This window comes from Phyllobates terribilis, unplaced genomic scaffold, assembly GCF_046119375.1.
Source record: "Phyllobates terribilis strain yellow unplaced genomic scaffold, ASM4611937v1 Scaffold_3__8_contigs__length_932513732, whole genome shotgun sequence".
Classification (NCBI taxonomy): domain Eukaryota; kingdom Metazoa; phylum Chordata; class Amphibia; order Anura; family Dendrobatidae; genus Phyllobates; species Phyllobates terribilis.
In genome coordinates, this window is record NW_027362763.1 from 574,603,414 (window position 1) to 574,630,497 (window position 27,084).

General features: G+C 42.6%; 1 protein-coding gene across 2 annotated transcripts in view; it reads left to right on the forward strand.

Annotated features, from left to right (window-relative positions):
* Window positions 1–19,037: 19,037 nt before the first annotated feature.
* LOC141258248 (protein unc-93 homolog A-like) overlaps window positions 19,038–27,084 on the forward strand; it is a 73,288-nt gene continuing 65,241 nt past the window's right edge. For both annotated transcript variants that reach the window (XM_073673263.1, XM_073673264.1), the window contains exons 1-2: window positions 19,038–19,127; window positions 25,633–25,814. In XM_073673263.1, the coding sequence (XP_073529364.1) occupies window positions 19,038–19,127; window positions 25,633–25,814 (272 nt within the window). The remainder of the gene's footprint in view (window positions 19,128–25,632; window positions 25,815–27,084) is intronic.

Sequence of the window (27,084 nt, forward strand, 5' to 3'; positions counted from 1 at the left end):
GCAAGCAGACACAAGCACACCGCGAGCCATCAGAAGGTAAGTATAGATTTATTTTTTATTTTTTTACCATTCTCTCGGGTCACACTATATAAATCCATGCTGGTTGCATGGATTTATGTAGTGTGACCAAGTTGTCAAGCACTTTCCAAGTGATGCTAAAATCGCCTGGAAAGCGCTTGACAACCCGCGTGCGGAAATGCATGTGATGAATGCTTCACATCCGCTTGTCCCTGGCAGGAAAAACGCATGTACAATCCGCATGTACAATCCGCATGTACAATCCGCATGTACAATCCGCATGCGTTTTTTCTGCCAGGGAGATGCAGAAACGCTCAGGAAAAAATCCGGAGCATTTCTGCTTCATGGGCACATAGCCTTATTGTCTGAACAGATTTTGATGTATTTTTTTGTGTGTCTTGGATGAAACTTGTTACATCTAAGATATGTCAGGTGTCCTGTGGTTTTATGTTAAATTGATGTTTGTATGGTATTGTCTGGTGGTGTCCAGAAATTGTATCTGGGACTTTGAGAAGTTGAGAGTGAGCTTTATGGTTGGGTGGAACTTGTTGAAGTTATTCTGGAAGGTGAGCATATCATCTTTTGAGCCTGTCCAGATTATTAGCAAATCATCAATGTATCGGAAGTATGCTAGAGGTTTAATAGAACAAGATGACAAAAACTGCTCCTCTAGTTTAGCCATAAATAGGTTAGCATGTTGTGGGGACATTTTGCTTCTCATGGCACTGCCCATACACTGCAGGTATACATTATTCCCAAAGGAGAAGTAGTTGCTATAGAGCACAAACCTGATAAATTGCAGAGTTCGCTCTGTGGCCAGATTGTTTTTTTGAAGGAAATATTTGGATGCCGCAATCCCATCCTCATGAGGAATGTTGGAGTAGAAAGACTCTACACCCATGGCAGCTAGTATTGTGTCCTCTGGAAGTGGGCGGCTGACAATCTGCAGAAAATATCCGTGGTGCCCTGGATATAGCTGGTGTGCGCCTCACTGAGGGTTTCAGAATGTTCACCACCCATTCTGAGATATTTTCAGTTAATTAATAATGTCACAATAACAGAGATGATTGGCCTCCTTGGATTACCTTTCTTTATGTATTTTACGTAACATGTAGAAGGTACCTGTTTTGGGATTGTCTGGTATTAGTTCCAGTAGTGAAGATGAAGTAGAATCAATCCCCTTTGATGATATGTGTTATTTCCTCTGTGTATTTTTTGGTGGGATCTTCCTGAAGTGGAGTGTAGTATTTTCTATCCAAGAGTTGCCTGTGTGCTTCCTGGATGTGTAAGGGTGTGACAGGGGCTGTCATATGCCTCTCCATCTCTGGACAGTGTTTGTACCAAGTGTATGGTTTTATTGTATTTTCGTGACTGTATTAATATGTGAGTCTGCATATAGTTTCAAAGGCACTATGCGGATAATGTAATGTATAATGTTATTCATGTATAGTGTATAGGGAAAGCATTGGATATTGTTTAGTGATTGTTATTATTATTTATTATTATTGCGCCATTTATTCCATGGCGCTTTACATGTGATAGAGATATACATAGCAAAAACATTTACATAATCTTAACAAAACGAGTCAGCGACTGGTACAGGAGGAGCGAGGACCCTGCCCGCAAGGGCTCACATTCTACAAGGGATGGGTGAGGATACAGTAGGTGGGGGTAGAGGAGGTCATGCAGTAATGTGGTGGAGTGGTGGTTACTGCAGGTTGTAGGCTTGTCGGAAGAGGTAGGTCTTCAGGTTTCTTTTGAAGGCTTCCATGATAGGCGAGAGTCTGATGTGTTGGGGTACCGAGTTCCAGAGTAGGGGGGATGCACGGGAGAAATCTTGTATGCGATTGTGGGAAGAGGAGATAAGAGGGGAGTAGAGAAGGAGATCTTGTGAGGATCGGAGGTTGCGTGCAGGTAAGTACCGGGAGACTAGGTCACAGATGTATGGAGGAGACAGGTTGTGGATGGCTTTGTATGCCATGGTTAGGGTTTTGAACTGGAGTCTTTGGGCAATGGGAAGCCAGTGAAGGGATTGACAGAGGGGGGAGGCCGGGGAATAGCGGGGGGACAGGTGGATTAGTCGAGCAGCAGAGTTTAGGATAGATTGGAGGGGCGCAAGAGTGTTGGAAGGGAGGCCACAGAGCAGGAGGTTGCAGTAGTCGAGGCGGGAAATGATGAGGGCATGCACTAGTGTTTTTGCAGAGTCTTTGCTGAGGAATGCACGAATCCGGGAGATATTTTTGAGTTGGAGTCGGCAGGAAGTGGAAAAGGCTTGGATATGTGGTTTGAAGGAGAGATCAGAGTCCAGGGTTACCCCAAGGTAGCGAGCTTGTGGGACTGGGGAGAGTGAACAGCCATTGACGTTGATGGATAGGTCAGATGGGGGATATGAATGAGAGGGTGGAAAGATGATGAACTCTGTTTTATCCATGTTGAGTTTTAAAAATCTGGCAGAGAAGAAGGATGAGATGGCGGACAGACATTGTGGGATTTTGTTTAGTAGGGAGGAGATATCAGGTCCAGAGAGGTAGATCTGTGTGTCATCAGCATAGAGGTGATACTGAAAGCTGTGAGACTCTATGAGCTGTCCCAGGCCAAAGGTGTAGATGGAGAAGAGCAGAGGTCCTAGAACTGAACCTTGGGGGACACCAACAGATAGGGGGCGAGATGAGGAGGTGGTGCGTGAGTGGGAGACGCTGAATGTCCTGTCTGTTAAGTATGAGGATATTCCAAGATAGGGCCAAGTCCGTGATGCCAAGAGATGAGAGAATCTGTACTAAGAGGGAATGGTCCACTGTGTCGAAGGCAGATGACAGGTCCAGAAGGAGGAGGATGGAGTAGTGTCGCTTGGATTTGGCATTTAGTAGGTCATTGGTGACTTTGGTCAGGGCAGTTTCAGTCGAGTGATGCGGTTGGAAGCCAGATTGCAGGCGGTCAAAGAGGGAACAGGAGGAGAGGTGGGAGGACAGTTCAAGGTGGACATGTTGTTCTAGTAGTTTTGAGGCAAAGGGGAGAAGTGATATGGGGTGGTAGCTAGTCAGAGAGGATGGGTCAAGGGAGGGCTTTTTGAGGATGGGTGTGATTGTGGCATGTTTGAAACATGAGGGGAAGACACTGGTTGTTAGTGACAGGTTGAAGAGGTGGGTTAGGGTTGGGATGAAGACTGTGGTAAGGTTAGGGATGAGGTGGGATGGGATTGGATCAAGTTCGCAGGTGGTGAGGTGTGATTTGGAGAGTAAAGAGGAGACTTGACCTTCTGTAATGGTGGAAAAGTGGGGTTTGGAGGAGGAAGGTTGAGTAGATATGAGGAGGGGTTGTGTGGACTTTAGGCAAAAGCTTTGTCTGATGGTGTCAATCTTCTGCTTGAAGAATGAGGCAAAGTCTTCGGCTGAGATGAGCGAAGAGGGAGGAGGTGCTGGGGGACGAAGGAGAGAATTGAAAGTGTTAAATAGCTGTTTAGGGTTGTGAGACAGGGAGGATATGAGAGATGAGAAGTAGGTTTGTTTTGCTGTAGTGAGTGCGGACTTGAAAATAGTGAGGGATTGTTTGAATGCGATGAAGTGCTCGATGGAGTGAGACCTTTTCCATCTCCGCTCCGCAACCCTGGAGGCCCGTCGCAGTTCTTTAGTAAGTTTGGTGTGCCAGGGTTGCCTGTTGATTATGCGAGATTTGGTATGTGTGAGAGGGGCGATCGAGTCGAGAGATGCAGCTATTGTGGTGTTATATGAAGCGGCAGCAACATCTGCATTGTGTAAGGAATTTATGTCTGTAAGAGGGAGGGGGGATTCAGAGAGTGTAGGTCAAAGTGTTTGAGGTTTCTGCAAGCTTGTGTAAGTTTGTGGAGTGGGGATTGTGCACCTGGAGAGGAGAGGGTAGAGAATGTGAGGAGGTTATGGTCAGAGAAAGGGAGGGGTGAGTTAGAGAGGTTAGATAGGGAACAGAGGCGGGTGAAGATGAGGTCCAGTGTGTGGCCATCTTTATGAGTAGCTGCCGAAGACCATTGAGCAAGGCCGAAGGAGGAAGTGAGGGATAGGAGCTTAGAGACAGAAGAGTGGAAAGTGTCAATGGGGATGTTGAAGTCACCCATTATGATAGTGGGGATGTCAGTGGAAAGGAAGTGAAGCAGCAAGGTGTTGAAGTGGTCTAAGAAAGTGGTGGCTAGCCCTGGGGGTCGGTAAATGACAGCCAGTTGGAGGTCAGAGGGGGAATAGATGCTCACACAGTGCACCTCAAAAGAGGGGAGTGTAACAGAGGGTGGCAGTGATATTTGGGTGAAAGCGCAGGTATCTGACAGGAGAAAACCTACGCCTCCGCCATGTTTGCCGTTGGGGCGGGGGTGTGTGGGAAAGGTGGAATCCGCCATATGAAAGTGAAGCTGGGGAGGCTGTGTCAGAGGGGGTGAGCCATGTTTCGGTGATGGCGAGGAAGGAAAGTTTGTTAGTAATGAAAAGGTCGTGGATGTAGGAAAGTTTGTTGCAGGCGGAGCGAGCTTTCCATAGAGCTCCTGTTAGTGCAACTGAGGAAGTGGGGATTAGTTGGATGGGTATGAGGTTAGAAGGGTTGCGACAGTTTGTGGAAGGTCGTGGATAGGAGGTAGAAGTAACTGTGGGGATATGGCAAGGAGGACCAGGATTTGGAGAGATATCTCCAGCAGTGAGGAGGAGCAGAGAAAGTGTTAGCAGGTGGGAGCAAGAGAGAGTATTAGGTGGCTGTCTGTGTTTGGATATCCAGGATTGAATGTTGAGGAATAATTTGGAGGAGGAGGTGAGATGAATGGGGAGGATGGAGGGAGAGATGAAGAGTTCCTTACTAGGTGTTGGGGTTTGAGGGGTTACTAGAAAGTGGAGGACTATAGAGGAAAATGTGAGAGTTAACAGAAACATAGTTAAAAGAGAGTAAGTGGTCAAAGTGTTGGTTACCTGACTCCTGCCCTGACTAACTGCCTCTGAAATAACTGCCACTTATCTCCGAAGCCACTTTGCACAAGAAGACGCGTGCACAACCGAGCACACGTGCACCCCTTAAGGAGCTTCTAAATATATAGGGCACACTAAACCATCAGGTGAGGGGCATTGTGGGAGCTGCTTGTGGCTAAATTAGCAGCTGGTCATCTCACCAGGAGATGGCTGGGCGATCAAAGACAGAGCTAGGACTCTGTAGGCTCTGCAGTTTGGCACCTCTAAACATCAGATAAAATCTCCATTGGGAAAGGACAGACATATGTGAGTATTGAGTGGAATGGGACAGATAAAGAAGAAATATCAAGCAGAGAATTCTACCAGTGAGTTGAATCAGGAGAGCAGAGCATTAGATGGCGGCATATACAGCAAGCAGAGGAATTGTGCAGGAGCAGAGCATGTACCTGTGTGAAAAGAGAAGAAGAAGACGGGTGTTAGTCCATGGCCTCTGAAATAACTGCCACTTATCTCCGAAGCCACTTTGCACAAGAAGATGCGTGCACAACCCAGCACGCGATGGATAGAAACATTAGGACATACAGGCAGTGGTGGGCCTATTAGTGTATGAGATATAAGGCATAGTTTAGGACATAGGAGGTTTAGTGTCTGCAGTAGGGTAGTAACAGGGAAGTTTACCCAGCAACCAAAGGAGAGTTGGTGATTATTCCAGTTAAAAGTGGGAGGAGTTTGGACCAGAGTAGAGCAACTTTTTTTTCAGTTAGTCAGTCAGTCTTGAGATGAAGATAGATAGGGAAGATAGATAAGTGAGTTGTAACGTTTAAGATTGAGCAGGAGGAACAACTGAGAAGAAAGGCAGATTAGGCCAGAGGGCCGGAAAAGTACAGAAAGCACGGAATAGTGAGATATAGCATGCGGACAGCCGTAGCGGTATCTCTTGGAAGATCCGGGTTCTACAGCCAGAATCAGGTATGGATACGGGTACCTCTTTCATCTCCCATAAAGGGGAGCCGGAAGAGAGACCGACACAAAAGAGTGGGCCAGGAGGCATGAGAGCTGTAGATCTAGAAAGAGCATCTTGGGAGCCAGAAGGGCCAGAAACTAAAGGGATAGCTCAGGCAGACAAAATGGATACGCGCCATACTGTAATTGCCATGGAAACTGTGAACTTGTTGAGTAAAGTTAATATGTTAAAAATGGACAAGGAGTCTGTCGTTCAATGTGTGGAGGCATCTGGACCCGGATCGTGGTACCCGTTGAGACTTCCAGTGCAACAGTGAGTGTGATGCATCTCACCCACGCCACATGTAAGATAAGACTTTATCTTTTACTTGTGGAGTACCATGGTGTGGGAGGAGAACAGCAGCCCCTCGCCACAACTGCCACCCTGCGCCCCTCACAGATGACATGTTCATGATAACTGCAGCTCCTCCTTTGTCTGCTAGTTTAATGATGATATTGTTGTTAGCTTTTAAAAATTGTATGGCTTTTATTTCCTCCATACTGATATTCTGTGCCACTTTGTGGTATCTGTCCAAAATGTCAGATTTAACTTTTTTACGGAAACAGTCTACGTAGTGATCCAGAGTTTGGATGTGTCCAGGTTGTGGGGTCCAGCTTGTCCTCTTTTTCTTGTAAGTAAAAACTTATGGCAAAAAAATTTAGGCAAAAAAAAAGTTCCAGGGTGGAAGATTGAATTAAGGGTAAATCCACATAGAAAATATCTCAGGTTTAGTAGAACTCTGGTGCTATTGGATTCATGGCTCTAAATAGTTGTAGATCAATGATTTTGAACTGATTGTATTTATAATTTTGCTTTTTAATCCAAATTTTGATTTTAAAAAGTGTGTATGACGGCTTCTGCATCATCATGGCTTCTTAGAATGCATCATTTAGGCTGTGTGCCCACAATGCGTTTTTTAAGCGTTTCCGCAGCGGCTTAAAAAATGCATGGTAGAAGGCCTGCCATGTCCCCCAATGATAATCCGCATGTGCTGTGCACATGCTGCGGAAATTTCCGCTGCGGATTATCATTGCGGAAAAAAATGCAGCACTACCAATTATTTTGCGGAAGTGCTGCGTTTTCGCCGCCATTGACTTGCAATAGAACGCGCCAATTCCTCAAGACTGCATCTGTATTTGCGTAATTGGCGTGTTCTAATGTGCGGATGGTACCCGGGTGTGGAGGAGAGGAGAGTCTCATCCACACCCAGGTACCATTAAAAAAGCTGTAAAAAAAGAATAAAATAAAAAATAAATATATACTTACCTTCCAGCGGCCCGCGGTGCGCTCCTCCTTGCTTCCCGGCACTTCGCGATGGAATGAAGGACCTGCGCTGACGTCAGAGTCATGTGACGGGTCACGCGACGCTGACGTCGGCAGGTCCTTCAATCCACCGCTGCCGGCAGCCGGGACGGTGAAGCAAGACAGCGCGGGCCATTGGAGGGTAAGTATACATTTATTTTTTTATTTTTTGACATTCTCTCGGTCACAGTATATAAATCCATGCTGTTTGCATGGATTTATATAGTGTGACCAAGTTGACAAGCACTTTCCAAGTGATGCTAAAATCGCTTGGAAAGCACTTGTCAAGCCGCATGCGGAAATGCATATGAAGAACGCTTCACATCCGCATATCCCTGGCAGGAAAACGCATGTACAATCCGCATGTACAATCCACATGTACAATCCGCATGCGTTTTTTTTCTGCCAGGGAGATGCAGAAACGCTTAGGAAAAAATCCTGAGCATTTCTGCATCGTGGGCACATAGCCTTAATATCTTTCTGTGCATACTTAACCCCTTCACCCACAGGCCATTTTCCGTTTTTGCACTTTCGTCTTTTGCTCCCCTTCTTCCCAGAGCAATAACTTTTTTATTTTTCAGTCAATATGGCCGTGTGAGGCTTATTTTTTGCAGGACAAGTTGTACTTTTGAACGTGACTATTTGTTTTACCATATCGTGTACTGGAAAACGGAAAAAAATTATTCCAAGTGCGGTGAAATTGCAAAAAAAGTTAAATTCCACAGTTTTCTTTTTTACCATGTTCGCTAAATGCTAATACTGACCTGCCATTATGATTCTCCAGATCATTACTGGTTTGTAGATACCAAACATGTATAGATTCATTTTTATTTAAGTGGTGGAAAAAAAATCCAAAATTTGTAAAAAAAAAAAAAAAAAAAATTGCCATTTTCCGAGACTTGTAGCGTCTCTATTTTTCGAGATCTGGGGCAGGGTGAGTGCTTATATTTTGTGCGCCGAGCTGACGTTTTTATTGATACCATTTTGGGGTACATACAATGTTGTGGCAACCAAAAAACATAATTCTGGCGTTTTGATTTTTTTTCTCACTAAGTCGTTTACCGATTAGATTAATTCTTTTTATATATTGGTAGATCACGCGGGAATACAGAATATGTGTATATTTGATTTTTTTTATTGTTTTATTTTAAATTGGGCAAAAGGGGGGCGATTTAAACTTTTATATTTGTTTTTTAAACTTTTTTTTACTTTACACTAGCTGTAATAGTCTTCATGTGAGACTAGAAGCTGCGATCATCAGATTGCCTGTGTGTAGCAGAATTGCTCATTGGCTATGAGCGCCGACCATTGGACGGCGCTCATAGCCTCCCAACAATGACAATCGCTGGGTGCTCCTGAAGACTCTGGGTTGTCATGCCAACCCATCGGCGACCCGCGGTTATGTGACACAGGCGCTGATGGGTGGGATTTATGACGTCCTTCCGCCGCAGCCGTGTCAAATGCCACTGTCAGAGATAGTCAGAAAGGGGCTAAAGACCACTTTCTTTTCATTAAATCTGTTGTGGGAGAGTCGGGAGGCCCACATACCCATTAGATGAGCCTGAAATTAGCATGGAATACTTTTATGTGATGTGCATTGGGCCTTTAAAATTATTAATATTAAAAGGTGTAAATGGTACTCCCCCTGCTCTTGTTAGTGCAGCTTTCCTCACAGACTGCACAGCTCTCCAGTCCATACAATGGCTGCTGGTGGAGGAGCATGTGACCAGACCTGTCCATCAGCTTCGTCTAATAGCAAAGCAGCTTTCCTATGTGAGGTGTTTTTTCAATTGACGGAGACTAATGGACTTGTCTTGTCACTTGCTTCTCCATCAACAGCCATCATGTACCCCACACATCTGTGAGAATAAAAATAATATGGCCAGGCCTGTTTATGTTAGAACCTTGCTCTTAGTTTTTTTTTCCTTTGCTGGTCACATGACCTTGTTGGCCTATTTAATCCTGCTCCGCCCTTCTGGCTTTGCTGGACTTCATTGTATATCTACTTTCTAGCTAGCCTGTGCTCTGTGTCTTGCTCTGTTAGTTTGCTTCGTCTACTGACCTCTATGTTCTATATATTTTGTTTGTTCGTATGTCTGCTACTATTTCTGTTAGGAGGTGTCCCATATTCCTCCCAGTCCTTAGTACTTGTAGGGATTCCTTCCTCACATCTATAGGTCTCCGTACAGACTAGCTTAGGACTTTAGCAGGTCTGATCGCAGGATCAGGTTCCCTGTTACATCGTAGGGATTAAGCTGAGTTCTATCGTAGGGACAGATCTCCTCTCTTTCCTTAGCTCTGGTAGCAGAACATAACAGTAAGTCCAGCCAGCAAATTCTCTAAGGAAAGATTTTTCTGTTCCATCATGGTGTCGGTTCTGGATTTGGTTCATCGCCTGCAGGGACTCTCTCTGGAGGTGGCCGAGCTCCGTCAGCACGTGAGTAACTGTCCTGGAGCACATTTCTTGGAGCCTAAGGTATGTTTGCCGGATTTATTTTTTGGTGAACACCGAGAATTTTTTTCATTCAAAAATGCTTGCTTATTGTATTTTCGTTTGAGACCTAAGTCCTCTGGGGATGAATCCCAGCGCGTAGGGTTCATAATGTCACTTTTGCGCAAAGAGCCTCAGGAGTGGGCCTTTTCTTTGCAACCTAGTGATACATGCTTCAGATCAGTGGATAGTTTTTTTTCTGCTTTGGGACTATTATATGATGATCCTGACCGTGTCGCATCAGCTGAGACTGAGTTGAGACGTTTAAAACAAGGATCAGGTAATGTGGAAAAATATTGTACTCATTTCCGTCGTTGGTCTACTCAAACAGGGTGGAACGATTCTGCTCTGAAAAGTCTATTTCTTGCTGGGCTCAGTGAAAGGGTTAAAGACCTGCTAATTGCTTATCCTACACCTGAAGATTTGCAACAGGCTATGCAATTAGCTATACGGGTGGATAGAAGACTGCGTGCAAGGGTTAATGAGAGCAAATCCTCTGCTATGTCAGTTTCTGGTTATGAGAATGTGTGTACTAACAGTGGTGAACCGATGGAGATTGGATCGGTGGCACCTCGCTCTCAAGAAAAAGACCGTCGATTTTTTGAAGGCTTGTGTTTCTATTGCGGAAAATCTGGTCATTTGATTAAAGGCTGTGAGCTTCGTATGAAGAAAGAAAAAAAAATGGTCAGTCATGCCCGTATTGCTTGTTTAAATTCCAAGGGTGTATTTTTAGCTGCTTCCACGATTGCTCAGGAAAAATTAATGGAATTTCGGGTGTTTGTCGATTGTGGGTCTACTCTGAATGTTATTGATGGGGGATTCGTGGAAAGACTCAATTTAAAACCTGAACCTTTATCATCCCCCATTGCTGTGGTTTCTGTGGATGGTTCCCCTTTGAAGAATATTACTCTCAAGGTCTGTGAATTTCCTCTCACTATTAATGGTGTTCACCATGAGAAATTGGATTTGGTAGTGTTGAATAACTTGCCTTCTCCAGTAATATTGGGATTGCCCTGGTTAAAATTTCACAATCCTGTACTGGATTGGTCTACCAGTGAAATTAAATCCTGGAGCCCTAAATGTTATGACAAGTGTTGTAACGGGCGTATTGCAGCTTTGGATAGGGGAGAATTGCCTGTTCCTATTCAGGATTTTTGGAGAGTTTTTTCTGAGAAGGAATCGCAGGTTTTGCCTCCCCATAGAGACTATGATTGTTCTATTGAATTTGTCCCTGGAGCGACTCTTCCTAAAAGTCGTTTATTTAACCTTACTATTCCTGAGAGGAAGGCTTTGGAGGAATACATACAGACAAGTTTGGCCGCCGGTCACATTAGGCCCTCTAAGTCTCCTGTGGCGGTTGGATTTTTTTTTGTAAAAAAAAAGGACGGCGGTTTACGTCCTTGTCTGGATTTTCGTGAGATTAACAAAATTACTGTGCGCAATCCTTACCCACTGCCATTGATTCCTGATCTGTTTAACCAGTTAATGGGGGCCAAGTGGTTCTCTAAAATTGACCTTAAGGGGGCATACAATCTGTTGCGCATGAAGGAGGGTGACGAATGGAAGACTGCTTTTAACACTCCTGTGGGTCATTTTGAGAATCTGGTTATGCCTTTTGGTCTTACTAATGCTCCTGCATTTTTTCAGAATCTGATTAATGACATCCTTAGACATTTGATCGGTAAAAATGTGGTTGTGTATTTGGATGACATTTTGATTTATTCGCCGGATCTGGAGTCTCATTGGCGGAGCGTGCGTGAGGTATTACAGTTATAAATGGACAATTCGCTTTTTGCTAAGCTGGAGAAATGTGAGTTCGCTGTACAGAGAATTAGTTTTTTGGGCTACATTATCTCCAGCAAAGGTTTTGAGATGGATCCGGTTAAGGTTCAGGCTGTGCAGGAATGGCCTAGGCCTATTGGTTTGAAATCGATACAGAGGTTTTTGGGTTTCGCCAATTACTATAGAAAATTCATAAAAAAATTTTCTAGTATTGTCAAACCTCTGACTGATCTCACCAGGAAAGGTGCTGATGCGGTTCAGTGGTCTTCTGAGGCCATTGAAGCTTTTGTGTATCTCAAGGAGAGGTTCACCTCTGCTCCCATCCTTATGCAGCCTGATGTTACTAGGCCGTTTTTGGTTGAGGTTGATGCTTCCTCTGTGGGGGTTGGCGCAGTATTGTCTCAGGATAACGGGGATGGATTACATCCCTGTGCCTTTTTTTCAAAAAATTTTTCGGAGACTGAACTGAATTACGATATTGGTAATCGGGAATTATTGGCTATTAAACTCGCATTTGAACACTGGCACCACTTCTTGGAAGGTGCGGAATTTCCCGTTCAGGTTCTTACGGATCATAAAAATCTGATATATCTTGATGCTGCCAAGCGCCTGAATGCCCGTCAGGCTAGGTGGGCACTGTTTTTCTCGCGGTTTAATTTCTCCGTTACTTACATCCCTGGTACTAAGAATGTTAAGGCGGATGCCTTGTCTCGCAGTTTTTCTCCCATAGTCGGTGCTGAGAAAGAGGAGAACATTTTACAAGAAGGTGTTGTGATAGCTGCTTTGGACTCCGTTTTGGAAAATGAGATTCTTAAAGCACAGGAGAATGCCCCTTCTAACACTCCTCATGGGAGGTTGTTTGTGCCTGGGACCTTTAGGAGAGATTTGTTTGTTGAGTGTCACGAATCTCGGTTGGCAGGTCATCCCGGAATCTCTGAGACCAAGAGACTGGTGGGTCGCAGTTTTTGGTGGCCTGGATGGCAGAAGGAAGTCATTAAGTGGGTGCGTCAATGTACTATATGTGCTAGATCTAAGTCCTCACATACTCCTGCTGCGGGGTTGCTTTGTCCTTTGGAGGTTCCCAGTGCTCCTTGGACACATTTGGCTATGGACTTTATAACTGACCTTCCCCCCTCTGAGGGTTTTACTGTCATCTGGGTGGTCGTGGACCGTTTTAGCAAGATGTGTCACTTGGTTCCTTTCGTCAAACTGCCCTGCGCTAAAACTCTCGCTAAGGCCTTTGTCAAGGAAATTGTCAGACTTCATGGCGTTCCTACTGACATTGTTTCTGATAGGGGTCCTCAGTTCGTGGCTCGTTTTTGGCGTGCCTTTTGTGATAGGTTGGGAGTTCATTTGTCGTTCTCGTCCGGATATCATCCTGAATCTAATGGCCAGACAGAAAGGAAAAACCAGGATGTTGAGCAGTTCTTGCGTTGTTTTGTGGCAGACAATCAAGAGGGGTGGTCTGAGTTTCTGCCACTTGCTGAATTTGCTCTGAACAATCATACATCTTCTTCTGCTGGTTGTTCGCCTTTTTTTTGTTGTTCTGGGAGACATCCGTCGTTTGGGTCGTTCTCCAAGTTGGGATCTGCCGTGCCTGAGGAGGAGAATTTTTCCGGTGATTTGGAGAGAGTTTGGACGGATGTGCGTGGTAATCTTCAGGAGGCCAACAGAAAATCTAAAGACTACTTTGATAGAAAACGACAGGAGGTTTTGTTCGCTGTTGGTGACATGGTTTGGTTGTCCTCTAGGAATCTGCGGTTGAGGATTCCTTCAAAGAAATTGGGTCCCAAGTTTGTAGGGCCCTTTAAGGTGCTTCATGTTGTCAACCAATCTGCTGTTATGTTGGAGGTTCCTACCTCCTGGAGAATTAATCCGGTATTTCATGTCTCTCTGTTGAAAAAAGCTGTTGTATCAGATTGTGACGCCTCTGCCTCTGTTCCTCTGGTGGTGGAGGACGGGGAATATGAAATTTCTCGCATCCTTAACTCTAGACGGTATAGAGGTAGTTTGCAGTATCTTGTGGCCTGGAAAGGTTTCGGTCCCGAGGATAACTCTTGGGTGAGGTCGGATGATGTTTCCGCGTCCAGACTTATCAGAGCGTTTCACAGGAGATTTCCTGATAAGCCTGGTCCTAGGGGATCCGGAGGATCCTCTTAGAAGGGGGGGTACTGTTAGAACCTTGCTCTTAGTTTTTTTTTCCTTTGCTGGTCACATGACCTTGTTGGCCTATTTAATCCTGCTCCGCCCTTCTGGCTTTGCTGGACTTCATTGTATATCTACTTTCTAGCTAGCCTGTGCTCTGTGTCTTGCTCTGTTAGTTTGCTTCGTCTACTGACCTCTATGTTCTATATATTTTGTTTGTTCGTATGTCTGCTACTATTTCTGTTAGGAGGTGTCCCATATTCCTCCCAGTCCTTAGTACTTGTAGGGATTCCTTCCTCACATCTATAGGTCTCCGTACAGACTAGCTTAGGACTTTAGCAGGTCTGATCGCAGGATCAGGTTCCCTGTTACATCGTAGGGATTAAGCTGAGTTCTATCGTAGGGACAGATCTCCTCTCTTTCCTTAGCTCTGGTAGCAGAACATAACAGTAAGTCCAGCCAGCAAATTCTCTAAGGAAAGATTTTTCTGTTCCATCATGGTGTCGGTTCTGGATTTGGTTCATCGCCTGCAGGGACTCTCTCTGGAGGTGGCCGAGCTCCGTCAGCACGTGAGTAACTGTCCTGGAGCACATTTCTTGGAGCCTAAGGTATGTTTGCCGGATTTATTTTTTGGTGAACACCGAGAATTTTTTTCATTCAAAAATGCTTGCTTATTGTATTTTCGTTTGAGACCTAAGTCCTCTGGGGATGAATCCCAGCGCGTAGGGTTCATAATGTCACTTTTGCGCAAAGAGCCTCAGGAGTGGGCCTTTTCTTTGCAACCTAGTGATACATGCTTCAGATCAGTGGATAGTTTTTTTTCTGCTTTGGGACTATTATATGATGATCCTGACCGTGTCGCATCAGCTGAGACTGAGTTGAGACGTTTAAAACAAGGATCAGGTAATGTGGAAAAATATTGTACTCATTTCCGTCGTTGGTCTACTCAAACAGGGTGGAACGATTCTGCTCTGAAAAGTCTATTTCTTGCTGGGCTCAGTGAAAGGGTTAAAGACCTGCTAATTGCTTATCCTACACCTGAAGATTTGCAACAGGCTATGCAATTAGCTATACGGGTGGATAGAAGACTGCGTGCAAGGGTTAATGAGAGCAAATCCTCTGCTATGTCAGTTTCTGGTTATGAGAATGTGTGTACTAACAGTGGTGAACCGATGGAGATTGGATCGGTGGCACCTCGCTCTCAAGAAAAAGACCGTCGATTTTTTGAAGGCTTGTGTTTCTATTGCGGAAAATCTGGTCATTTGATTAAAGGCTGTGAGCTTCGTATGAAGAAAGAAAAAAAAATGGTCAGTCATGCCCGTATTGCTTGTTTAAATTCCAAGGGTGTATTTTTAGCTGCTTCCACGATTGCTCAGGAAAAATTAATGGAATTTCGGGTGTTTGTCGATTGTGGGTCTACTCTGAATGTTATTGATGGGGGATTCGTGGAAAGACTCTATTTAAAACCTGAACCTTTATCATCCCCCATTGCTGTGGTTTCTGTGGATGGTTCCCCTTTGAAGAATATTACTCTCAAGGTCTGTGAATTTCCTCTCACTATTAATGGTGTTCACCATGAGAAATTGGATTTGGTAGTGTTGAATAACTTGCCTTCTCCAGTAATATTGGGATTGCCCTGGTTAAAATTTCACAATCCTGTACTGGATTGGTCTACCAGTGAAATTAAATCCTGGAGCCCTAAATGTTATGACAAGTGTTGTAACGGGCGTATTGCAGCTTTGGATAGGGGAGAATTGCCTGTTCCTATTCAGGATTTTTGGAGAGTTTTTTCTGAGAAGGAATCGCAGGTTTTGCCTCCCCATAGAGACTATGATTGTTCTATTGAATTTGTCCCTGGAGCGACTCTTCCTAAAAGTCGTTTATTTAACCTTACTATTCCTGAGAGGAAGGCTTTGGAGGAATACATACAGACAAGTTTGGCCGCCGGTCACATTAGGCCCTCTAAGTCTCCTGTGGCGGTTGGATTTTTTTTTGTAAAAAAAAAGGACGGCGGTTTACGTCCTTGTCTGGATTTTCGTGAGATTAACAAAATTACTGTACGCAATCCTTACCCACTGCCATTGATTCCTGATCTGTTTAACCAGTTAATGGGGGCCAAGTGGTTCTCTAAAATTGACCTTAAGGGGGCATACAATCTGTTGCGCATGAAGGAGGGTGACGAATGGAAGACTGCTTTTAACACTCCTGTGGGTCATTTTGAGAATCTGGTTATGCCTTTTGGTCTTACTAATGCTCCTGCATTTTTTCAGAATCTGATTAATGACATCCTTAGACATTTGATCGGTAAAAATGTGGTTGTGTATTTGGATGACATTTTGATTTATTCGCCGGATCTGGAGTCTCATTGGCGGAGCGTGCGTGAGGTATTACAGTTATAAATGGACAATTCGCTTTTTGCTAAGCTGGAGAAATGTGAGTTCGCTGTACAGAGAATTAGTTTTTTGGGCTACATTATCTCCAGCAAAGGTTTTGAGATGGATCCGGTTAAGGTTCAGGCTGTGCAGGAATGGCCTAGGCCTATTGGTTTGAAATCGATACAGAGGTTTTTGGGTTTCGCCAATTACTATAGAAAATTCATAAAAAAATTTTCTAGTATTGTCAAACCTCTGACTGATCTCACCAGGAAAGGTGCTGATGCGGTTCAGTGGTCTTCTGAGGCCATTGAAGCTTTTGTGTATCTCAAGGAGAGGTTCACCTCTGCTCCCATCCTTATGCAGCCTGATGTTACTAGGCCGTTTTTGGTTGAGGTTGATGCTTCCTCTGTGGGGGTTGGCGCAGTATTGTCTCAGGATAACGGGGATGGATTACATCCCTGTGCCTTTTTTTCAAAAAATTTTTCGGAGACTGAACTGAATTACGATATTGGTAATCGGGAATTATTGGCTATTAAACTCGCATTTGAACACTGGCGCCACTTCTTGGAAGGTGCGGAATTTCCCGTTCAGGTTCTTACGGATCATAAAAATCTGATATATCTTGATGCTGCCAAGCGCCTGAATGCCCGTCAGGCTAGGTGGGCACTGTTTTTCTCGCGGTTTAATTTCTCCGTTACTTACATCCCTGGTACTAAGAATGTTAAGGCGGATGCCTTGTCTCGCAGTTTTTCTCCCATAGTCGGTGCTGAGAAAGAGGAGAACATTTTACAAGAAGGTGTTGTGATAGCTGCTTTGGACTCCGTTTTGGAAAATGAGATTCTTAAAGCACAGGAGAATGCCCCTTCTAACACTCCTCATGGGAGGTTGTTTGTGCCTGGGACCTTTAGGAGAGATTTGTTTGTTGAGTGTCACGAATCTCGGTTGGCAGGTCATCCCGGAATCTCTGAGACCAAGAGACTGGTGGGTCGCAGTTTTTGGTGGCCTGGATGGCAGAAGGAAGTCATTAAGTGGGTGCGTCAATGTACTATATGTGCTAGATCTAAGTCCTCACATACTCCTGCTGCGGGGTTGCTTTGTCCTTTGGAGGTTCCCAGTGCTCCTTGGACACATTTGGCTATGGACTTTATAACTGACCTTCCCCCCTCTGAGGGTTTTACTGTCATCTGGGTGGTCGTGGACCGTTTTAGCAAGATGTGTCACTTGGTTCCTTTCGTCAAACTGCCCTGCGCTAAAACTCTCGCTAAGGCCTTTGTCAAGGAAATTGTCAGACTTCATGGCGTTCCTACTGACATTGTTTCTGATAGGGGTCCTCAGTTCGTGGCTCGTTTTTGGCGTGCCTTTTGTGATAGGTTGGGAGTTCATTTGTCGTTCTCGTCCGGATATCATCCTGAATCTAATGGCCAGACAGAAAGGAAAAACCAGGATGTTGAGCAGTTCTTGCGTTGTTTTGTGGCAGACAATCAAGAGGGGTGGTCTGAGTTTCTGCCACTTGCTGAATTTGCTCTGAACAATCATACATCTTCTTCTGCTGGTTGTTCGCCTTTTTTTTGTTGTTCTGGGAGACATCCGTCGTTTGGGTCGTTCTCCAAGTTGGGATCTGCCGTGCCTGAGGAGGAGAATTTTTCCGGTGATTTGGAGAGAGTTTGGACGGATGTGCGTGGTAATCTTCAGGAGGCCAACAGAAAATCTAAAGACTACTTTGATAGAAAACGACAGGAGGTTTTGTTCGCTGTTGGTGACATGGTTTGGTTGTCCTCTAGGAATCTGCGGTTGAGGATTCCTTCAAAGAAATTGGGTCCCAAGTTTGTAGGGCCCTTTAAGGTGCTTCATGTTGTCAACCAATCTGCTGTTATGTTGGAGGTTCCTACCTCCTGGAGAATTAATCCGGTATTTCATGTCTCTCTGTTGAAAAAAGCTGTTGTATCAGATTGTGACGCCTCTGCCTCTGTTCCTCTGGTGGTGGAGGACGGGGAATATGAAATTTCTCGCATCCTTAACTCTAGACGGTATAGAGGTAGTTTGCAGTATCTTGTGGCCTGGAAAGGTTTCGGTCCCGAGGATAACTCTTGGGTGAGGTCGGATGATGTTTCCGCGTCCAGACTTATCAGAGCGTTTCACAGGAGATTTCCTGATAAGCCTGGTCCTAGGGGATCCGGAGGATCCTCTTAGAAGGGGGGGTACTGTTAGAACCTTGCTCTTAGTTTTTTTTTCCTTTGCTGGTCACATGACCTTGTTGGCCTATTTAATCCTGCTCCGCCCTTCTGGCTTTGCTGGACTTCATTGTATATCTACTTTCTAGCTAGCCTGTGCTCTGTGTCTTGCTCTGTTAGTTTGCTTGGTCTACTGACCTCTATGTTCTATATATTTTGTTTGTTCGTCTGTCTGCTACTATTTCTGTTAGGAGGTGTCCCATATTCCTCCCAGTCCTTAGTACTTGTAGGGATTCCTTCCTCACATCTATAGGTCTCCGTACAGACTAGCTTAGGACTTTAGCAGGTCTGATCGCAGGATCAGGTTCCCTGTTACATCGTAGGGATTAAGCTGAGTTCTATCGTAGGGACAGATCTCCTCTCTTTCCTTAGCTCTGGTAGCAGAACATAACAGTTTACTGATTCTGCAGTCAGCAATATACAGTGCAACACTGATGCTATAGGCAAAAGTGCAACATTTTTAATGAGACGCAATTGCAAAAATGATTTTAGCCCCCAACGGTGGACAACCCCTATATAACAGTAAGTGGCACAACATCATATCATCAACACAGCTGTTAAAGTAAAGAAAAAAGTGGCCAACCCCCTTAAGGACATTTCAAACTTCAAAGAAAATCATTGTTTAACTACCCCCAAGGAAAAAATGTGTGCATTTATCTAAGTAATTATATGCTATATGAATTTATCTACAAAATTTTAGTAACTCTTCATGGTTACTTACAGCATTAACAAGACTGACAAGACAACAGAATCTGCAAAAATAAAAGTTAAAGAATGCAATGTTCCAATCTCAAAAATATTCTTATTCTGTCATTTGGAATCTTACTCCTGTACACGGCTTATATGGGACTTCAGACTCTTCAGGTAAAGTACCACCTTGTATGAAAAAAAGAACATTTTCATAAAAAGTTTGCTATATCAACCATGTACTAATCATATATTTATTGATCACTTCCTATTGTGTCACAAGATTTCAGCATTCTTTTACATTTCCTTTCAAGGTCAGGCAATACTAGGTCTTTGGCAAAGGCGATCAGGGTTGGTATATCTAACTCTGATGAGCTTCCCAGTGTCTGTTATAGTCATGTAGGACATTCAGATCATTAATTAAATGGGTCACTTGTAAAAATCTATTGGATGACAGAGGCTCTTCATCTCTGTATACTCTGTATCTCTGCAGCCTGTCTTTATCTTTATACAGTATATGCTGCTTCAGGTTGACGTACAATAAATAAACTAATACAATGGCATATTATCTGACATTTGTTAATGTACCTATTAAAAGTAGTTTGTAACCCAAATTAACACATTAAGCTTAGCATACTACCTTTTAGTAGCTATAAGCCCTTGAAAAAACACACCTTTACTTTTACAATGGACTCCTTCTTTATTCAGAAAATACATGTTATTTCAGATGCTAATTACGGTTCTTGTTGCACTCTTGGTGTGGCCAACTGGCTATATACACCATCTCTCACTGTTATCTGTATTAGGGCTCATACTCATGTGCAAGAAAAAACGGACGAGTGCAATCCGATAAAATATCAGATTGCACTCTGACTAATGTTATTCTATGAGTCCCTGCTTATCCGCAATTTTTTTTCTCAGCTCGGATCCGATCAAAATTGGACTGAGAAAAAAATTGCAGCATGCTGCGTTTTGCATCATATATCGGACGAGACTCACCAATGCAAGTCAATGGGTGTGAGAAAAAAAAAAAATCGCACAGCACTCGGACCATGCCGTCCGATTTTTACACACCCATCTCCTTGAAAACCCAACAATTCATCAGCCACGTACAGTAAAATCACAGCTGGACCCGACATTATAGAATAGAGAGAGTAGATAGATATACATAGACTAGATAGATAGAAAGATATCAGTGACATATATAATTAGTGCAGTGTGTGTGTAGTATTCTGTACATGTATTTTATTAATAAATAAATAACAGAAAAAAATGGTGTGGGATCCCCTGTAATTTTATTAACCAGCAGAGGGAAATCGGACAGCTGGGGCTGATGTTTATAGCCTGGGAAGAGCTTCCCAGATTATAAATATCAGATCACAGCTGTATACTTAGCATTTACTGGTTATTAAAATGGGGGACCCCCCAAAGAGATGACGTAGGGTCCCCTATAATTAATAACCAGCAAAAGCTAGGAAGACATCTGTGGTCGGATATTAATAGGCTAGGAAGGGGCCATGGATATTGGCCCCCTCCCAAACTAAAAATATCAGCTCCCAGCCACCCCAGAAAGACGCATCCAAAAGATGCACCAATTCTGGCGTTTAGCCTCTACTCATCCCACTTGCCCGGCTGTGGTGGCAAGTGGGGTAATAAGGTTGGGGTTGATGTCAGCTTTGTATTGGCAGCTGACATCAAGCCCAGGGGTTAGTAATGGAGAGGCGTCTATAAGACGCCCACATTACTAACCTCATAGTCAAATAGATAAATAAAATACAAATACCCAGAATAAAGTACTTTATTTCAAATAAAAACACAGACTCCTTTATTGAATCTACATTAACCAAAAACCTTAATACTTACCATAACACCCAATCCATTGAAGCCTATGTCTCCTGTAAAAAAAATAAAATAATAAAGCAACATAATCCTCACCTGTCCCCAACGTAAAGATAATCCATTTGTTCCTAGACGCATCCAGCTCTGCTACATCTACTTGGCATGTTGAACAATGGCATGATGCGAGCGTTCAACATGTCAAGCAGCAGAGACACTGAGCTGCGCATGCTAGCGCATTTTTTAAAATTAATTTTATGAATTATTACTAAATTACATGTACAGTAGTGTTCAAAATAATAGCAGTATGTTCAAAAACATAAGTTAAGCACAAAATATTTATACTAATTTTTATTTCCATGCATTGGGAACATTGCACACTGTTTTCTAATTCAAAATATTTTTAACTACTTTACAGAAAATAACAAAAAATGAACATTGGGCTGTTATAAAAAAATAGCAGTGTCTGCATTTGTCTTTATAAACTCACAACATGCACTCTTTTTTTTGAGTATTTAGCATTCCTGTGAATCACCAGCCAAATATTTCGTTGCGTATCCACAGTTTTTTAGAACTGTTTCACAGCTATGTTGCATAGTCAACCAACTTCTGGCACCTGTCATCTGTTATTCTAGCCCAGGATGATTTGACCACATCCCACAATTTTTTGGCATTTGTTGGCTTTGCCTCAGAAACTGTTCTATCGCATTAAGGTCTGGGGATTGGGCTGGCCACTCCATAACCTCAATTTTGTTGGACTGGAACTAAGATTTTGCTTGTTTACCGGTTGTTTAGGGTCTTGTTGAAACACCCATTTCAAGGCCATATCCTCTTCAACGTAAGGCAACATGACCTCTTCAGGTATTTTAATATATGCAAAATGATAGGTCCGGCACCATAGTAAGAGAAAAATGCCCATATCATGATGCTTGCATCACCATGCTTTACTGTCTTCAGAGTGTACTGTGGCTTGAAGGCAGAGTTTGGGGGTCGTCTGATAAACTGTCTGCAGGCCTTAGACCCAAAAAGAACAATTTTACTTTCATCAATCCACAAAATATTTCTCCATTTCTCTAAAGGCCAGTTAATAACTTCTTTTGCAAATTGTATCGGCTTCAGTACATGTCTTTTTTTTTTTTTTTAAACAGTGAAACTTTGAAGGGGCTTCTTGCTAAAAGATTAGCTTCACACAGGCGTCTTCTAACTGTCACAGTACTCACATTTAACTTGAGACTGTCTTTGATCATCCTGGAGCTGATCATTGGCTGAGCCTTTGCCATTCTGGCTTTTCTTCGATCCATTTGAATGGTAGTCTTCCGTTTTCTTCCACGTCTCTCTGGTTTTGCTTTTCATTTTAAATCATTTTAGCTGAACAGCCTATCATTGCCTGCTCTTCTTTATAAGTTTTACCCTCTCCAATCAACTTTTTAATCAAAGTACGCTGTTCTTCTGAACAATGTCTCGAGCGACCCATATTTCTCAGGCTTTCAAGGAGAAATGCATGTACAACATGTGCTGGCTTCGCCCTTACATGAAGGCCACCTGATTCACACCTGTTTCTTCACAGAATGATTGACCTCCACACTGCTATTATTTTGAACACGCCCTCTTTCAATTCATTATTCAAATACACAGACTCAAAAACATGCAGATCATAAATGGCGAGTTTGTTGGTTTTCTTAGAATCTATTGCACCAACTGGTAAATTGTTAGACATGTGGTAATATAATTTATACCAAAAACAGTGATTTCTCTGGTTAGTCTTATTGGACTGATATTAATTTGAACACTATTGTACAATAAGTTACACATGCAAAGCACTGATTATATACCTCACTCACATATTTATATCTATCTTTTTGTATGTGTGTATGTATATATCTGTCTAATCTATCTGCATATCTAATGTATATGCACTCACATTACAATACATGCATATCTACACATATTTAATAAATACAAAAGTTTATGGGAGTGCTTTGTTAATTAGCGAAAGAAATAAAGTGCACTTTCTGGATAATGGAGGTGATTTTAAAAGTAACGTATGTTTTTTTCTATAAGGGTTATATCCCCTACAAGGCAGTTTGTTTAATCTAATATGCAAGTCTAGGGTGACAGTATCACTTTAAAGGTATAAAAAAAGAAATACAAAAATTATAATTCCTTAACAATAAATAAAAAAATTTCTGAACAAGCTAACAAAATGATCATATATTGCTACTAACATGCACTATTAATTTCAGCACTGATTCATTGGGGTGTCTAACTGCTCGAACTCTTACTGATCACTAGAATAAAGGGGTCACTCTCTATTCTAGTAGAGCACAGACAACGCTCTGTTTTTTCTGCACAGCACCTCCCCTATCCTGGCAGTAAAACAATTCCCAATTAACTTGAGTTACAGCATTCTGGATACTAAAAACTGCAAGTGACACAGAGAAAAAGCAGAATGGCTCCATCTTTTTAGGGATTGGTGGTGCTCCCAGCAGTCAATCCTCCACTAATGAGTATGTTTTGGTGTGTCCTAGTGGTTTGCAGCATTCTACACCTTAAGAAAATTGGAAGTTGCTGTAACTGCACAGTGCCAGGATTTTGCTGTAGCTGCCAGCCAACAGCAAATCCCATGCCCACCTCTTCAGAAATCAGACACTAACAACTAAATGTGTGCTGATGCCAGGGCAGCAAATTCTATTAAAGATGTAAATATATTATATTCACATTGTTTGCAATGTGCAAAAAAAATAAACAGCATTTCAACATATGAACAAATTCAGAGATGCCAGGGTCAAAAGTGGCCACTTGTAACATGAACAAAAAAGTCTGAGGCTCTAAAAAGTCAATGCACACTCCAAACATAGGGCCAAAAATGGAACATAATGTATAAAACAGCCATAACTTGCATTAAAGCCTAGTTAGATGATGTGCTGACTTACAGTTATAAGAAGCTTGCTCATGCCTTTATTATACAAATAATAGAGCTTTGCTCATTTAATTCATAAAGGTGTGGAGGATAATAGTAATAATCATTTCCTAACAATCTTCTTTTTGATACAGAATGATGCATCTAGTGCTCAGTACTCATAATACCTTTGTGACGCTGGCTAAATACCTACCATAAAGCCTTCTTTACAGACGTATCGTCATCAGTATAAATGGACACTTCATGACCACGTGTGTAGGATGCAACAAGCAGGGCATATAACTGGAGTATTTAGTCATTTAGAAAGTGTTACATGAAAGAAGAAATAATCTGTGTCACAAAGGTGTGTTTGGTTCTTCCCTCTAATGTTCACCTGTTTCCTTCTGAGTTAAATAATGGATGACAAACTATTGTGCATACTCTAATTACTAGGTAAGGTCTACAGGAAACAGTGAAACCGATTCACTAGATAAATCACTGACCGCATACCAGTAGTAAAATAATGTTCATAGTGAAACTTTCTTAAGTAACTACTGTATATCTTATGAAGGGGATTCAAAGCTTTAAATTGACCAAAGTGAACATTTGTCAAGGAAAACCCATATACAATTCTACTATGCAAATGTATGTATTAAACAACATGCTTTCCATTGAATAGGAAACAATGTTTCTGGAGTTGCACAGTGATATTTTTGTTGTTTTAAAGGGAATTTGGCATTAGAAAATGAAGTATTGTTTGAATCAGGCTTTTGTGTTACATGTATTTAATTTTTTAATATCTTAATTCATATTTTAATAAATATTTAGTTTCTTAAAAAACTAAATTAGAAATGTTGCAATTTTCACAATTGCCAATGGGGCTATTTTGAGGGTGCTTTCACATTATATCTAGGGTCATGTTCGCTGGCCCCGTCGGGGCATACGTCTAAACTCCCAGCAAAACGGGATCCAGATGCATGCGCCGCCAGGGACATAGACTGTAAGGGTGACGGCAGAGCGAACATGTGCTCTGATGTGCATTGTTTTCGGGATTGTACACCTACTACCGCTGAGTGTCTGCCTCCAGTAGGCATACACTCCTAAAAATGATGCACGTCAGAGCGGATGTTCGCTCTGCTGTCACCATTACAGTCTATAGCGCCATAGGCACATACTTTCGGATCCCGTTTTGCTGGGGGTTTGGACGTATGCCCCGATGGGACCAGCGAACGTGACCCTAAACGCAATATGAAAGCACCCTTAGACTTATGATTTAAATCCTTTCAGGAACAGTTTTCAGCAGGCTTCTTACCATCAGAGACAGGGTTACAATGACTGATAACACACAGCTACTAACACAGGATCCAGGAATCACTGTAGGTGATTTCACATATAGGAGCTCCCTCTCCCTTCACAATGACTTGTGTACAGGCTCGTTAGATGCTTCAATGGAAAAGATAGGGTTAGAGTCTGTTCATTGTGGATTTCTAAAATAACAGGACCTTAGATTCTAAAAATTCCCAGTGGCCAGTGTCAAACTTGCAAGACTTACAACTTTTTAATGTTCAATAAAGAGTGTGACATGGAAATTCAATATATATATAATATATTTATTTATATTTTGCACGAAAACCTGATTCATACAATAGGACATTTTCCAATGACACATTTCCTTTAAAGTTGTAATTAAAAATGTACAAAAAAATCACATGTAGTTTTCTTTGATATGAAAGCCAATTTCATTGCATTCTACTGCCATTTTTATTCACATTTTTATATGCATTTTGTCTGATATGTTATAGTAAAACCTACTGAAGTTCATAGAGCTTAGTGTCCCTACACTTTTCCTACAAATGTATAAAAATCTAGAATTTTACAGTAAATTAGAGAAATAACGTATAATTTGGATTTTCTTGCTATATGTATCTAACTTCTTTTCTATTACAGAGCAGTCTCAATAATATAGAAGGACTTGGTGTTGCATCACTAAGTGTAATGTATGTGTCTCTCAGTCTTTCTTCCCTATTGCTACCTCCTCTACTGATAAAGAAAATTGGATGCAAATGGACTATTGTAGCATCAATGTTTTGCTTCATTTCCTACAGTCTGTGCAACTTCTACCCAAGCTGGTAATTTTTCTTTGTAAAACTTCTTAATTAGGTAAAAACAATACAAAAGGAGGAAGATTGACATACTAGGTGATACACTACCCAGCTATAAGTTATTCTAAATGTGGGGAGGAAAAAAGGAAAGCCAGAAGGTACAAATGGGAAAAATGGAAAGAGCCACCCATTTTCAAGAACATACAGTGTATGCTATATTAGTCAAATCAAACGATCACAAAAATGTGAAAGAATCTGAGTGTATTTAAAAATAGAATAGCTAGGCCAAGCTGATTTGGTGTCCTAGCTTTTATCCTTTAATGGTGTTCTGGTAAGACTGCAAAGTCCACCCAGGGTGCAGTTGTAGTTCTAGTTGTCGAAGTAAAGCACAATAGCAAGTTTGCTGACAACAGACAACTTTGTCAACAGTTTTTCACATTAAGTACAGGATTTGTAGTGAGACCTCTCTGGCACAGAATCACACAATTCTAACCACAGGTAGCAGAAGCTAAGTCGAGGTGATCCCACCTTTGACATTTTGGTACTGTCAGCACCTTCTTAATACAAGACAATAGATAGCAGCAATCTAATTAGCCCTCTTTGTAGATGATACTCATGTCCGTCCTTGACTTCAATCAGCCTTAAAAGGAATATGTCACTAGCTGGGACATACAGTATATAACCTATTAATATGGGCATACAGGTGATAGAAATGTTAATCTAGTCCTACCTGTATGCCTCATATTAATGGTCTTGTTGTTGAGAAATTTTATTTTATATATTTATGTTAATGATTCCTCCAGGCCCCGGGCCGGGAGCAAATCCCCGCCTCCTGTCTTCATTATAATAGCACCCACCTCCCCTGCACGTCACAGTGTACTGTGATGTGCAGTTGCGGCGCCATACTCCTGCCCCTGCGCCCTGCACTTTCTTCCACCATCCGTCGTCACTCACCGAACCAGAAGATCACAGAATACACTGTGTAGTGATTTTGTTCGCAGGCACCGGCAGTGACTCACCGGCGCCTGCGCAGAAGTTCACTGACTAGTGTATTCCGAAATCTTCTGCGCAACCGCCGGTGAGTGATGGCGGATAGTGGAAGGGAGTGTAGGGCGCAGGGGCGGGAGTTCGGCGCCGCAGTTGCAAGTCACAGGGCACTGTGACGTGCAGGGGAGGGGGGAGCTATTATAATGAAGACAGAAGGAGGGGATTTCCTCCCGGCCCAGGGCCTGGAGGAATCATTAACATAAATATACAAAATACAATACCAAAATACAAGACCATTATTATGAGGCAT